This window comes from Camelus ferus, chromosome 32 (genome assembly GCF_009834535.1).
Source record: "Camelus ferus isolate YT-003-E chromosome 32, BCGSAC_Cfer_1.0, whole genome shotgun sequence".
In the NCBI taxonomy this organism is placed as follows: Eukaryota; Metazoa; Chordata; class Mammalia; order Artiodactyla; family Camelidae; genus Camelus; species Camelus ferus.
The window spans coordinates 14,616,266-14,629,641 of NC_045727.1; the positions used below are offsets into that span (position 1 = coordinate 14,616,266).

At 40.3% G+C, this 13,376-nt stretch overlaps 1 protein-coding gene and 2 long non-coding RNA genes across 4 annotated transcripts; 2 read left to right on the plus strand and 1 right to left on the minus strand.

Moving 5' to 3' along the window:
- The first annotated feature begins 544 nt into the window (after positions 1-544).
- Positions 545-7,260, plus strand: LOC116660871. Of its 2 annotated transcripts, none has more exons than XR_004316505.1 (3): positions 545-679; positions 3,918-4,121; positions 7,008-7,260. It is a non-coding gene; the product is annotated as an uncharacterized LOC116660871 (long non-coding RNA). The 2 variants fall into 2 exon arrangements; XR_004316506.1 differs by lacking the exon at positions 545-679 and adding an exon at positions 3,383-3,418.
- Positions 5,094-7,018, minus strand: LOC106730603. The gene is made up of 2 exons (XR_004316504.1): positions 6,879-7,018; positions 5,094-6,414 (listed from the first exon to the last, which is right to left on the minus strand). It is a non-coding gene; the product is annotated as an uncharacterized LOC106730603 (long non-coding RNA).
- A 41-nt stretch (positions 7,261-7,301) lies between the features above and the next one.
- On the plus strand, positions 7,302-12,236 carry XBP1 (X-box binding protein 1). The gene is given in 6 exon segments (XM_032471234.1): positions 7,302-7,583; positions 8,632-8,728; positions 9,719-9,847; positions 10,639-10,674; positions 10,677-10,784; positions 11,084-12,236. Coding segments are annotated over 6 exon segments (1,155 nt in total). The 5' UTR covers positions 7,302-7,356; the 3' UTR covers positions 11,642-12,236.
- The last annotated feature ends 1,140 nt before the right edge of the window (positions 12,237-13,376 follow it).

Genomic DNA, 13,376 nt, shown 5'->3' on the forward strand with positions numbered 1-13,376 from the left:
TGGTATTATGCAGCAATCTTTCAGAGTAATTTAAAAGATGTTCTGTCTGTTAAAGCATATTGCAGAGAAACAGTTTAATAATCATTAAAAAAATATGGATTGCATGTCTGATAGGTACTCAGCACTATACTAAACACAAAGAAGTACAACACATATTTTTATTTCTAATGAGCTTGTTGAAATCTGGTCAGAAAAACATGTAACAAAGTAAACAAGTGAGAAGTTGAGTAACAATGAAAGAGTTAAATAACAATCAGCAACAGCAGTATAAGAAAGCCACGTGCTGCTGGTGGGAATGTCAAACAATAAAGCCACTTTGGAAAACGGTTTCTAAAAATGTTAAACATACACTGACCTCGTGATCCTGTAGTTTCGCTACTAGGTATTTACCCAAGAGAAGTGAAAATATAAACATTTCTTGCACACAAAGATATGTACACAAATGCTCGCAGCAGCTTTATTCACAAAAGTCAAAACTTGGAAACAATTCTGTTTCCAAACCCTAAAACACAATGGTCGATCTTACCCTGCAAGAGTCAAATAGAATCAAGTGTTGTGGCTGTTTCTCTTTTGCAAAAAGCACATGTTCTTGGTGGAGAGGAGAGTTCTTTATAAGCTCAGGCTTGTGAACTGTGCTAGTCACATCTTTGTTGTCTGCTCCGTCGGAGGATTCTAAGAGGTATATTCTCCCATTTTGATTGTGCATCTGTCATTTTCACTGTTTATTTCAGTTTTGGTTTTATACATTTCAAAATTATGCTACTGTGTTTATAAAATGTCTGACTCATAACTTGTGCCTTTAATCAACAGGAGAGGCACTTCTTTGTGCTTTTTTAATGCTTTTGAATTAAATTCTACTTTGTCTGAATTCACATGCTTGCTTTCTGTAAACATTTGCCTGGGAAGCCATTTTCCATTCTATGCTGTTTTGGTTTATGTGTATCTCCGATAAACAGCATATAGCTGGAGTTTGGATTTTTCACTTAAACCAGAGCCTCCTTTTATGAAGGGAATATAATCCATTCATATTTATTTTTGATTATATATTTGGACTTATTCCTACCATGTTATTTCATGTTTTCTATTTACCTTGTTTCTCCTTTAATATTTTTTGAATTTTGTTATTTTTACTTTCCATATTTCTTGTGTTGTCCTCTTTTCTTATATTTTTTGGAACAATTATTGCTCTTTCTCCCTCTCACTGGATTACCCTCACTCTTGTCTTCTCTGTCTCTCTCCTAATGGTTCAGTTCTATTCTTCTGCTACAGTGGTCTCAAAACTTTTTTTGTTCTTATGGTCCCTAAATAACTTAGTAAAACTAGATACTGCCACATATTTTAAATTTGACATCTAAAAGTTCTCATGATAAGCTTAAATAGTTGTAAAGGATGTCATTTCGAATGCAACTGGGAGTATTGACATTTTAAATGAAAACTTTTATATCACTTTTTTATCTGTCATCAATGGAATTGAAATATCCCAGTTATCTGCTGTCCATCAGCACACATTTTAAAATATGAGTCAAGGATTTGACCAAGAATAGCTGGCTGGGGTTGGGGGTTGACACATTCTAAGGCCAACGATTCAACCAGCCATTGTTAATAGATTAATTACATACATTTGTACACATGAGAATTTTAATGGGCACCTGTCTTCTTATTGTCAGAGAATAGAGTTAAAATCATGAGAAGAGGGAAGGCTAGAATAAACTCTTTGGTGTTGAACTGGAATTGGAGTTATTGGTGTATACTCATGAGTTTTTAATATATATAGGTAGATTGATATAAAAATAGTTGTAAACATACAAACATCTATTTCTGTTTCTTTCTATATATGTGGGTATATATACACATATACATAAATATATTTCCCAGTTCTATCCACTGAGACAACCTAAAAGCAATGATACCCCAGTAGCTATGAGCACACCCAGATATTTGTCACTATCATCCTCTATGAAAAAGAGCCAGAGCTTCTTGGAGAAATGGTCCATTCGAGGCCTGGACTTGGGAAAGAATAGATGAGTCTGGAATATCTTGTTATACCAGAAAATTAAGTGGTCAAAGAATGGTTGTGACATGGCAGAAAGGACACATGTGAGGAAGAGGCTCTCATACATGCTACAACACGGAAAACCTGAAAGACATTATATTAAGTAAAATAAATCAGGTGCAGAGGGACAAGTGCTGCATGATTCCGCTTACATGAGGTAACTAGAATAGGTAAATTCACAGAGACAGAAAGTGGAACAGAGGTACTAGAGGCTGGGAAGATGCGGGAAGGGAGAATTATTGTTTAATGGGTACAGAGTTTCTGTTTGGGATGATTAAAAAGTTCTGGAGATGGATGGTGGTGATGGTTGTACAACAATGTGACAATACACAATGCCACTGAATTGTATGCCTAAAAATGATTAGTGGTAAATTTTATGTTATGTACATGTTATCACAATTTTCAAAGGAGGGGACTCCCATTGGTCAAGTCTGAGACAGTTTGTGAGAATCAAAATAAATAATGTATTAATAGATTTTTTTTAACCTACTCAGTAAAACAGGACTCTGTGAGTTGATACTGATATGAAAAAATAAATTTAAAAAAGGAAAAGTTCTACCTCACAGGAGAATTCCAAGGAATAAATGGAGAAGGAATGATAGAATTAGGAAATCACTATGGTAATAATTAAGGGAAGAATCATCAATGGATCCTGGGTATACAGCAAAGTGACTCAGTTTATAGTTTGCAACTCTTTTCCATTATAGGTTATTACAATATATGGAATATAGTTCCCTGTGCTATACAGTAAATCCTTTTTGTCTATTTTAATTATTATATTGGGGGGGAGGTAATTTATTTTATATATTTATTTTTGAACCCAGGACCTCATACATGCTAAGCATGCACTCTACCACTTGAGCTACACCCTCCTTCTTTGTCTATTTATTTTATATACAGATATACTATCTGTTAACAGATACTATCTGTTAATCCTATACTCCTAATTTATCACTCCCCCGCTTTCCCTTTTGGTAACTGTAAGTTTTTTTTGTCTGTGAGTCTATTTCTATTTTGTAAATAAATTCATTTGTATTATTTTTTAGATTCCACATATAAGTGACAGCATGTAATATTTGTCTTTCTCTTTCTGACTTTCTTCACTTAGTATGATAATCTCTAGGTCCATCCATGTTGCTGCAAATAACATTATTCCATACTTTTTTATGGCTGAGTAGTATCCCATTGTGTATATATACCCCATCTTCTTTATCCATTCATATGTTGATGGACAGTTAGGTTGCTTCAATGTCTTGGCTATTTTAAATAGTGCTGCTATGAACACTGGGGTGCATGTATCTTTTCAAATTAGACTTTTCACCTTTTCCAGATATATGTCCAGGAGGGGGATTGCTGGATCATACGGTAACTCTATTTTTAGTTTTTTAAGGAACCTTTGTACTGTTTTCCATAGTGGCTGCACCAATTTACATTCCCACCAACAGTGTAAGAGGGTTCCCTTAACGGACATTATTGGAAGAATCAAGAGAAATCTGAATGGAGTTTGGCGATTAGTGATACTGGATCAATACAAATGATAATTTCCTGATTTTGATGGTTCCATTATGAGGAGACTATGCCTTGGTTTTAGGAAATACAGGAAGTATTTAGGAGTAATGAGGCATCATATCTGCAACTTCCTCATAAATTGTTCAGAAAAAATTATGAATATATATATATAAGATACACATACATAGAGAGAGACTGACAAGGCAAACCCAGTAAAAAGTTAATTGGGGAGTCTGAGTAAAAAGTCTGAGTGAAGAGTATGTTGGAACTTTTTGTACTATTCTTGCATCTCTTCTGAAATTTGAAATTATATCAAAATCAAAAGTTAAAAAAAATTAACAATCTCTTTATTAAGTACCAGAAAACTCGGATGTGAGGGCAGTCTGGCTGCGACATCTGTCACCCCATTGATCACCAGGGTTGATTTGGCTGATCTGGCTGGCTAGGCGGGTGTCCCCTTCCTCCCTCACCGCTCCATGTGCGTTCCTCCTGAAGCTGGGCGCTCGGTGGAAGAGGACGACCAACCCCGAAAAAGGAGGACCGTTCTGCTCAGTCAAAGGTATATGACTAGCTGCGCTCCCCTGCTAGAACCTCCAAACAAGCTCTCAAGAACCAGAAAACTTACCTAATTTTTCTTTCTCTTTTAAGTTATATTTCTATTCTACTTTCCTCACAGACTTTTATCTCAATGTACTATAGTTGTATGCTTAAAACTAATAGTCTATGTTGCATAAAAAAATATATTTTAGTATTTAAAAACTTTCTTCAAACCATAAAAAATCATTCTACATGGAGCTATCATAGCAGTTAAAATCAGTTCAAATTTTATAAAGCTTATCAAAACAATATATATATTCCAAATTTTGATAATTACTGAACAGAGACAGTAAAATATTGGAAATGTATCACTGCATCATGTATCAGTGGATTAATAGCACTTATTGCTAGAGCAAGCATTAATTCCCCCAAACATTGTTCATATAACTAGATAACTAAATGGATGGAGAAGGAAGGCATTTTGTTACAATGATGTCTTTCAACTCTTTGAACATCTTTCGAGTTAGAAGCCAAGTCACACTGTGATCTATCATTAACAATTATTGTACTGAAATCCCAGCTGACAGCTCAATTTTGCCTTCCATCAATTTTATTGAAAACAAAGAATTAGAACCAATGCAGTCAGAAGGGGGAGGGTTTAGCTCGAGTGTCAGAGTGCATGCTTAGCATTCACAAGGTCATCCTGGGTTCAATCCCCAGTATCTCCTCTAAAAATAAACAAGTAAACCTAATTACCTCCACCCAAAACAAAACACGAGCAGAAAAGAACCAATGGAGTTGGAAAGGGATTTGATACTCAATGACAAAGGTTATTCCCTTTTTTAGCCTCATCACCAGAAGTTAGACTGGTTCATTTGTTCAGAACCCCAGAGGTTCTTTTTCTACCTCAGGAGAGTGCACCTTGGGAAATGAGTGACAAGCTCTAGAATGACTGTGAATAAGAGAAAAGGTGGCTTCTCCCTCCCGCCCCCGCCTTTTTCAATTGGAGGTACTGGGAATTGAACCAAGTACCTCACGCAAGCTCGGCATGCTCTCTACCAACCGAGCTTACCCCCACCTAAGAGAGGTGGGATAAAGAATCCGTAGGTACCTGTGGTCAGTGGCTACCATATTAAGAGCAGTTCTTGAATTTCACACTTAGTTCAGATTGCTACTGGGTTTGGTGTAGTTTTTTTACACTGACATTTATTTAGACTTAATGTTCAACTTTTTCTCATCACTTTTCTTTGCAATTCACAAAGACTGAGAGCTTTGTGTTTTACATATTTTATAGCTCTTATCACAAGTGCCTAGGAACTGTTTTAAAATATTAATGGCATCTGAAGCAAGAATTATCAGAGAAATCATGCAGAGAGGATATAAAACTGTTCAAAGGTTTGGACTTGCATGTTCAAGACTACATGGACAGCAAGCTGCATTGGGTCAAATTACTGTTTTTTATGATTTTTAACATGTTTATGGAAAAAATAAAAGCCTCAAAAACAAAGCTGGGGGAGTCCATTTCAACATTCCACTTCTACAGCATTAACCAAGACTAAAATGCAATCCACTGGCCTTTTCTCTTCAAGTCCAGCCTCTTATGCCTTCTCCATATGGTTACTCATTCACACTGTGCTGGACTAATATAGAGACCTCGTGCATTTTCTTTTTACATCTGAATGATTAAAATTTCTTTTAGTTTCACTGAGATTTCTTACACAGTGTCAGGCATCCTTTTGGCATTCGCAAATATTAACTCAATAAATAAAATTACTTGACTCTTTTCAGAACCTCTTACAGCTTTCCAAGGTCCTTTAATGTAAATGTGTAAATCTCAACCAGAAGGCATTCGAAAGATTTTTCCAGAAAGGTCCCAGGGCCAGGACTGAGTCTCCTGCCCCTGCAGGCACCTTAGGATCCAGCTAGCTCAAGGCTGAGGGTTTAAAATGAGGCAGTCTTCTTTGTCCTGGAGTCTCTGGTCAGCCCTCACCTCTTTTCCAGTCCACAGAAGGAAGCAGCCTGGGCCAGCTCAGTTTAAATAAACAGTCACTGATTCCACTCTGCCAATTTGGAGGAAGAAGACTAGGAGACTCAGAGCCCAGCCCAGGGAATGACAGAAACTGTGCCCCTACAAAGGGCCTGTGTATCAGGAGACCGAATTAACTTCTTTCCTTCTTCCCCCACCAAAATATAATTGAAGCACTGACCTGACTTCATAACACCAAAGAATTGCCTGGAACCCGTCTATCTTTACACTTCTTGCGTATCTTCCAATCACCAGCTACGAGACTTACTGACCATTGCAGACCCAGAACCTAGAACAGTGGAAGGAGTAACTACATGTTAAAGAAAGTATTGCTTTGTAATTCTACGGAACTCAACAGTTTGTAATTTGCTTCAAAAAAGTGAAAAACGCCTGGGTAGGGTGTTTTCTCGGGTTTCTCAATTTTAATATTCCAGTGTCTAAACTGTTCCCGAGCTACTGTTCAGGGGCCCCTCTTTCACAACCATTCGCCGCAACAGGTGGGCAGAAGCCCTGAATCTACTCCCGTGAAATTTTCTTTTCTTCTCATTAAAAATAAAAAAGTAAAAATAAAGTACACTCAGAGCAGAAAGCTTAGAAATGCAAAGAAAAATAAAATTACATGTATCTCTGCCACTCGGGGAGAACACCTATGATTTATTAAGTCTTCACTAGGAGTTAAACCTAGTTTTAAATGCGCGATCTCATTCCCTACAGACTTCTGTCCCGGAATGTCTTTGCAGGCTTTTTTCTAACCTAAGGCCGCAGTCTCCAGTTCCTGCTCTGCTCTGGGCCTGTCCGGCGGAGGTAAAACTCCGTCAGTCTCAGTAAAAATTCCTCAGACAGGACCTCTCTCAGTCTGGAATTAAACTCTTGTCATTCCAGGTGAAAATGCGTCAGGCTTGAGGGGGGAAATCCATTTACTGAGGAAACTCCGTCTGACTCTGCCTCCAACGAGCCCATGACTCCGGCCCCCTCAGCAGCCCAGAGACCGGAGACGTCTGCCCGTCGCCCGCGCGAAAAATGCCCAGACGCCCCCTGCCTGGGCGGGCGACCGCCACGCTGGACGCCTTGGCCCCGCCCCCTGGGTCCTCCGAGCCAATGGGCGCCGTGATGGGCTTGCGTCACTCGGCGCTGGCCAATCGCGGAGGGCCACGATCGTAGAAAGGCTGGGCGCGGCGGGGCTGGCCAGCTGGGCGGCGGCGGCGCGTACTCGCGTAGACACGGTCTGGTCATGGTGGTGGTGGCAGCCGCTCAGAGCCCGGCCGCCGGGGCCCCCAAAGTACTGCTTCTGTCCGGCAAGCCTGCCGCCGCCGCCGGAGCCCCGGCCGGCCGGGCTCTGCCAATCATGGTCCCGGGCCAGCGAGGGGCCAGCCCGGAGGCGGCGAGCGGGGGGCCGCCCCAGACGCGTAAGCGACAGCGCCTCACGCACCTGAGCCCCGAGGAGAAGGCGCTGCGGAGGTGGGCGAGGGTCGGGGGCCTGGGACCAGATCCGAAGGCGGGACAGGGGCCTGGGGCCGGGTGCTGACCGCCCGCAACGTCGGGCGCCCCTGGCCTGGCTGGTCTGGTGCCATCGTGGCGCGGGGCGGGGCGGAGCAGGAAGTCTGGACTGACCGATCCACCGCGCTGGGTGGAGTCCAGGGCTGCTCAGGCCTTTTAAAAATGTCCTTCTTTTCTGTTTCATTAAGAGATGACCAAAGCTGGTTATGCAGGCACCTGGGTTCCAGGTTCCTCCAGCTCTGTGACCACAAACCCGTGGTTCAGCTTCTCTGAACTTGGGCTGTAATATGGAGTCGATTGGTTTACCTACTTTTTTTGGTGGCGCACGGAGCAGAAATGACAGCTGTCGAAGGGGCTGTGAGCACTGTAAGGCTTACTAGTTAATAGTCTGAGTCCTTAAAATATCTACTTCAAGAGGTCGTTGGGGAGATTGAGAAATGCCTAGTACTTAGTCCTCTGTAAATATTAGTTCTTTAATGATGAATGTGCTTTTTGTGATTTTTAAGTGCCTCCTCCAGCAGACACGGGCCTAGGCTCTCAGCACCAGGGCGAAAGTCCCATCAGCCTCTCCCTCATTTAAATTGGGTTTGGGGAGGGAGGGTTCATATCATAGCGCGATTACAGCCTTCACTAGATTTAGTTAGTCCAGGTTGGCTCCTGTTCAAGGAAATTGAATTCAGGAAACAACGGGGGAGTAGAAAGGCGGAAAGGAAATACCTAATGATGCAAGATGACTAATATTTGTGTCCAGCCTCCGTGCTGTGGCCCGAATGAGACTGAGGTGGATGACGCAATAGGGAGAGAATAAAGGAGGTCTTCAAGCTGGATCCACAGAAGGCTGATTTTGTTTTGTTTCGTTTTATCGGGAGGAGGAGCCTAAAGTGTATTTTACCATGTCTACCTTATACTGTAAACTAAAATGAAAGCACCATCTGGCCAAGTTTTCAAATAAGGATATATAAATAAGGCTTGAGATGACTCAGTGTGAGATGTCTCTTTCTGTTCTCAGGAAACTGAAAAATAGAGTGGCAGCTCAGACTGCTAGAGACCGAAAGAAAGCTCGAATGAGTGAACTGGAACAGCAAGTGGTCGATTTGGAAGAAGAGGTAAAGATACTTGAGGCCGAAGTCTTATCTTTCATCCATTGTATGTCTTTCCTTGGTGAATGGCCTTTTGTTTGCTGCCCATCCCCAGTTTGATCCCCTTTAGAATACAGTTGGACATATACTTAAAAGTTTAACTAAGGGAGAGGGTATAGCTCAGTGGTGGAGTTCCTGCCTAGCATATATAAGGTCCTAGGTTCAATCCCCTGTACCTCAGTATTTATTTAAATCCCCAGTATTTATTTAAATAAATAGGTAAATAGATAAATAATTAAACCTAATTCCCCCCACCACCACCAAAATATAAATTAAAAAAAAAGTTAAACGAAGTTAGGATAGATAAGTAATTGGTTAAGTGGTAAAGCTGGATGAGAGCAGAAGTGATTGACCAACCCTCTGGCGTTTGATGCTAGATCTGTCTCAGAGCTGATGAGTTACAATAATACAACAGTGTTTTATCAGTTAGTACTAAGAAATTAGTAAAAGCAGATAGGAAATTATTGCTTAAACTTGAGACCTTTCCTGGCTTGGCCAGAAGTCCACTAATGGTTCCCTTCCCCTTCTAGAACCTAAACTTAAATTGTTGCCAGTTAACACATCTTGAATACATAAGGATTATTTGTATTGGTTTTTGGGTTTTTTAACATATTGATTGTATAGTCCACCACTACCACTTTTATTATTACCTGCCAGTTCAAGATAGGGTTTTTTTAGACATATCTAAATTAAAATCACAAGCCACTCTTTGCTGAGGGCTGTATTAGTAGTTGCGGGCATTGTGTTATATGTGACCCCATGAGATGGCACTTCTTAAATAGCTTATTTTTCATAATTAAGATCTTGCTTTCTAATACCTACTGTGAACAACTGCATAAGCATAGTTTCCCAAAAGATCCAGGAGAAGGAAGGGAAATCTATTGTAGTGAAACTTTGTCAGGTGGATTAAGTGAAAGAATTAGAAGCTTTAATAGCCTTTTCTGAATTTTCTCCCAGAACCAAAAACTTTTGCTAGAAAATCAGCTTTTACGAGAGAAAACTCATGGCCTCGTAGTTGAGAACCAGGAGTTAAGACAGCGCTTGGGGATGGATGCCCTAGTGACTGAAGAGGAGGCAGAAACCAAGGTAAGTCATGTCCTTTATTTGTTGCCTTATGTGAGAAGTGGTTTTAAGTGACATGACATGACCTCTTTCTTTAATGATACTCATTTTTCAAGAGTATAGTGAATAGTACTAAGTCCTAATAATTAAGTTTCACGACTCTCTCAGGGCAAGTACTAATAAGTGCTAGTAGCCAACAAGATTTATCTACCATGCCAGCATTAAGGAGAGCCAGAACAAGAGAGCCAGTCAGATCTGACTTTGAATGCTACTAAAATTATAGTAGTTCTTTGATGAATGAATAGAGAAAGGATTTGTTGTGATAATGACACCTTTCTGATAGAAGGGTTTTAATCTATGAATCATGGCAAATTCAGTGATAACACTTAAGTGGTCTGAGATTGACAGTAGGACAGTTCTAACTGTGAAGGTGATGTTCAGAACAAACTTTTAAAAAATCACTATCTAAAAAGATTCTGGGCTTAAGTTTACTATAGAATTTTATTACTAGGAACATTATTTTTATCAAGAATATGATTAAGGTATTATTTATTAGTCATGCCTGAATCTTTGGGGAAGAAAAATGTTTTGTTGTACAGAAAATTGCAATGAAAAATTAGTCTTACCTCCCTTTTCTCATCTGTTCTTGAGGAGGGCTCAAGAAGATGGAAAGAACAAAGGTAAGGGAAAGATTTCAGCTCTAAAGAATAGTTTTCTATGTTTCTTAAAAGTTGAGAATCAGCTGCCTGGCAAGCATTTCCTCAGGGACTCTAGGCTTGTTTGAGCTGTCTATTCACGCTGGTCTTTCCTCCCAGGGGAATGGAGCGGGGCCGGTGGCCGGGTCTGCTGAGTCCGCAGCACTCAGACTACGTGCACCTCTGCAGCAGGTGCAGGCCCAGTTGTCACCCCTCCAGAACATCTCCCCATGGATTCTGACGGTGTTGACTCTTCAGACTCTGAGGTAGGGCTTATTCAGATTTACTAAAGAGCTGTATAACTACTTAATTCCATCTGTTTGATGCCTCACATCCCTAAGCAGACAGATGAGGGTAGCAAAGCTAGTTTTGGTTGAATTAAAGGTGAACATTGATTACCTTCCTATTTCCAGGTGGCTTAGGACATAAAGTATAGATAAATGGGCCTGGTGAGTCCTGGAGGTTATGTAGCATAATGATTAATTTACATCATGGAACTTATTACCAAGTTAGATTCTCAGGTGCATTGTAATAGTTGAATTCCATTTAATTTTGTCTTTTTCAGTCTGATATCCTGTTGGGCATTCTGTTCAACTTGGACCCAGTCATGTTCTTCAGATGTCCTTCCCCAGAGTCTGCCAGCCTGGAGCAGCTCCCAGAAGTCTACCCAGAAGAACCCAGTTCCTTACCAGCCTCCCCTCATCCATCACTGGGGACGTCATCAGCCAAGCTGGAAGCCATTAATGAACTGATACGTTTTGACCACGTATATACAAAGCCTCAAGTCTTAGAGATACCCTCTGAGGCAGAGAGCCAAGCTAATGTGGTAGTGAAAATTGAGGAAGCACCTTTCAGCCCCTCAGAGAAAGATCACCCTGAATTCACTGTCTCAGTGAAGGAAGAACTTGTAGAAGATGACTTCATTCCAGAGCTGGGTATCTCAGATCTGCTTTCAACCAGCCACTGCCTGAAGCCATCTTCCTGCCTACTGGATGCTTATAGTGACTGTAGCTATGAGGGCTCCCCTTCTCCCTTAAGTGACATGTCCTCTCTGCTTGGTGTAGACCATTCTTGGGAGGACACTTTCGCCAGTGAACTCTTTCCCCAGCTGATTAGTGTCTAAGGAATGATCCAATACTGTTGCCCTTTTCCTTGACTATTACACTGCCTGGAGGATAGCAGAGAAGCCTGTGCCTCATTCAAAAAGCCAAAGTAGAGGGTGTACAGTCCTAGAGAATTCCTCTGAAATGTTTGTTCAAACCTCATAGGTCACCCCAATGTCTTTTGACATTCAGTGGTTCAGGGTACGTAGATATTTTACTGTAATCCAGAATTACAGCTTCTTAGGTTGTACCTTTGTCTTAAGGGCAGTGGTTTGCCCTAAAATACTTACATAAGAGTCACTGGACAAGTGTCTAAGATGTGGAATTAATGAACATTTCTTTAACATTCAATATATCTCTTCCCCCTTCTTGGTTTCCCAGGCTTGCCTCCAATTTTAGGTCCTTTAGTTTGCTTCTGCAAGCAAAGAAAACACCTACCTGTGGGGGCTCCTTTTCCCTCATGTACAGTTCAAGTAAAGATCAAGAATCTTTTGTAGAATTACGGAAATTTACTATGTAAATGCTTGTTGGAATCTTCCCCTGCTAGTGTAACTTTTGGAAGGTGCTTTCTCCATTTATTTAAAACTACCTGTGCAATTAAAAAGTACAATGCAATGTCTTTGTTCTTTGATTCCCTCTTGAACTTTAAGTCTTAATGTGTTCTCGCTAGGTGTATTACTGTTTGCCATGGTAGTGAGCATGCCACTTTTTAAAGTGACTGAAAGCTTCCATCCCACCCGCCACCCCCCTTAATTACTGCCTGCTTGAAGTCCTGGCTGTTGTAAATAATACACCCTGAGCAGTACTATATTCCTGAGAGTTTTCTTCAGCCAAACTGATCAATATTACAGCTAGTAAATGGCAGAGCTGTATCTTATGTTATAGGACATGCCATTAAGTATCAATATTCTCTTACTGTTACTACAGAAATTAAGAACATTTTCTAAACTCAGAACTCCCTGGGTTCAACTCTGCTACCAGTTAGCTGGGTAACCATTGACATAATATCACATTTCTTCATCTGTAAAGGGGCATAATAGGCTCTCCAAAGGTTGCTAGAGGATTCAAAGAGATGATGCATTATAAGCACTTAGCATATGAAAGTTTTTGAATGCATCACCCCAAGCACTCAAAAGGCAACCAGTTACCTCCTAATCCACTTTGGGTTTTAATTTTTCACAGAATTATTTTTTAAAATTGATGCATAGTTGATTTACACTGTTGTGTTAGCTTCTGGTGTATAGCAAAGTGATTCACAGGTGTATATATACACATTTTTTCCTATCCTTTTCCATTATGGTTTATTATAGGATACTGAATATAGTTCCCTGTGCTATACAATAGGACCTAATTTACTTCATATGTAGTATAAATATGTATATTTGTATCTGCTAATCCCAAACTCCTAATTTATCCCTCCCTCACCACCCCCTTTTCACTTTGGTAACCGTGTTGTTTGTTTTTCTATGAGTGTTTCTCATACAGAATTATATACACTCTAGAACGTGTTTCACAAAATAATGAACCTGTAAGAAAACATCCTAGAGACAATACTACCCCCAAACTACAGACTTGGTAACCTCATCATCCATGGTGCATCTTTTCCTTGGGAATCCACTTACAAGCTAATAAAGGAATTCTCTAATTTATAGAAATTATTTTACCCATGCCAGCATTCTATGCCAGGAGGTCAGAGTGAATGAGAAGAAGACCAAAATGAGATGGAATTCAAAGAATCCCCAGTGGCAAGGCAAA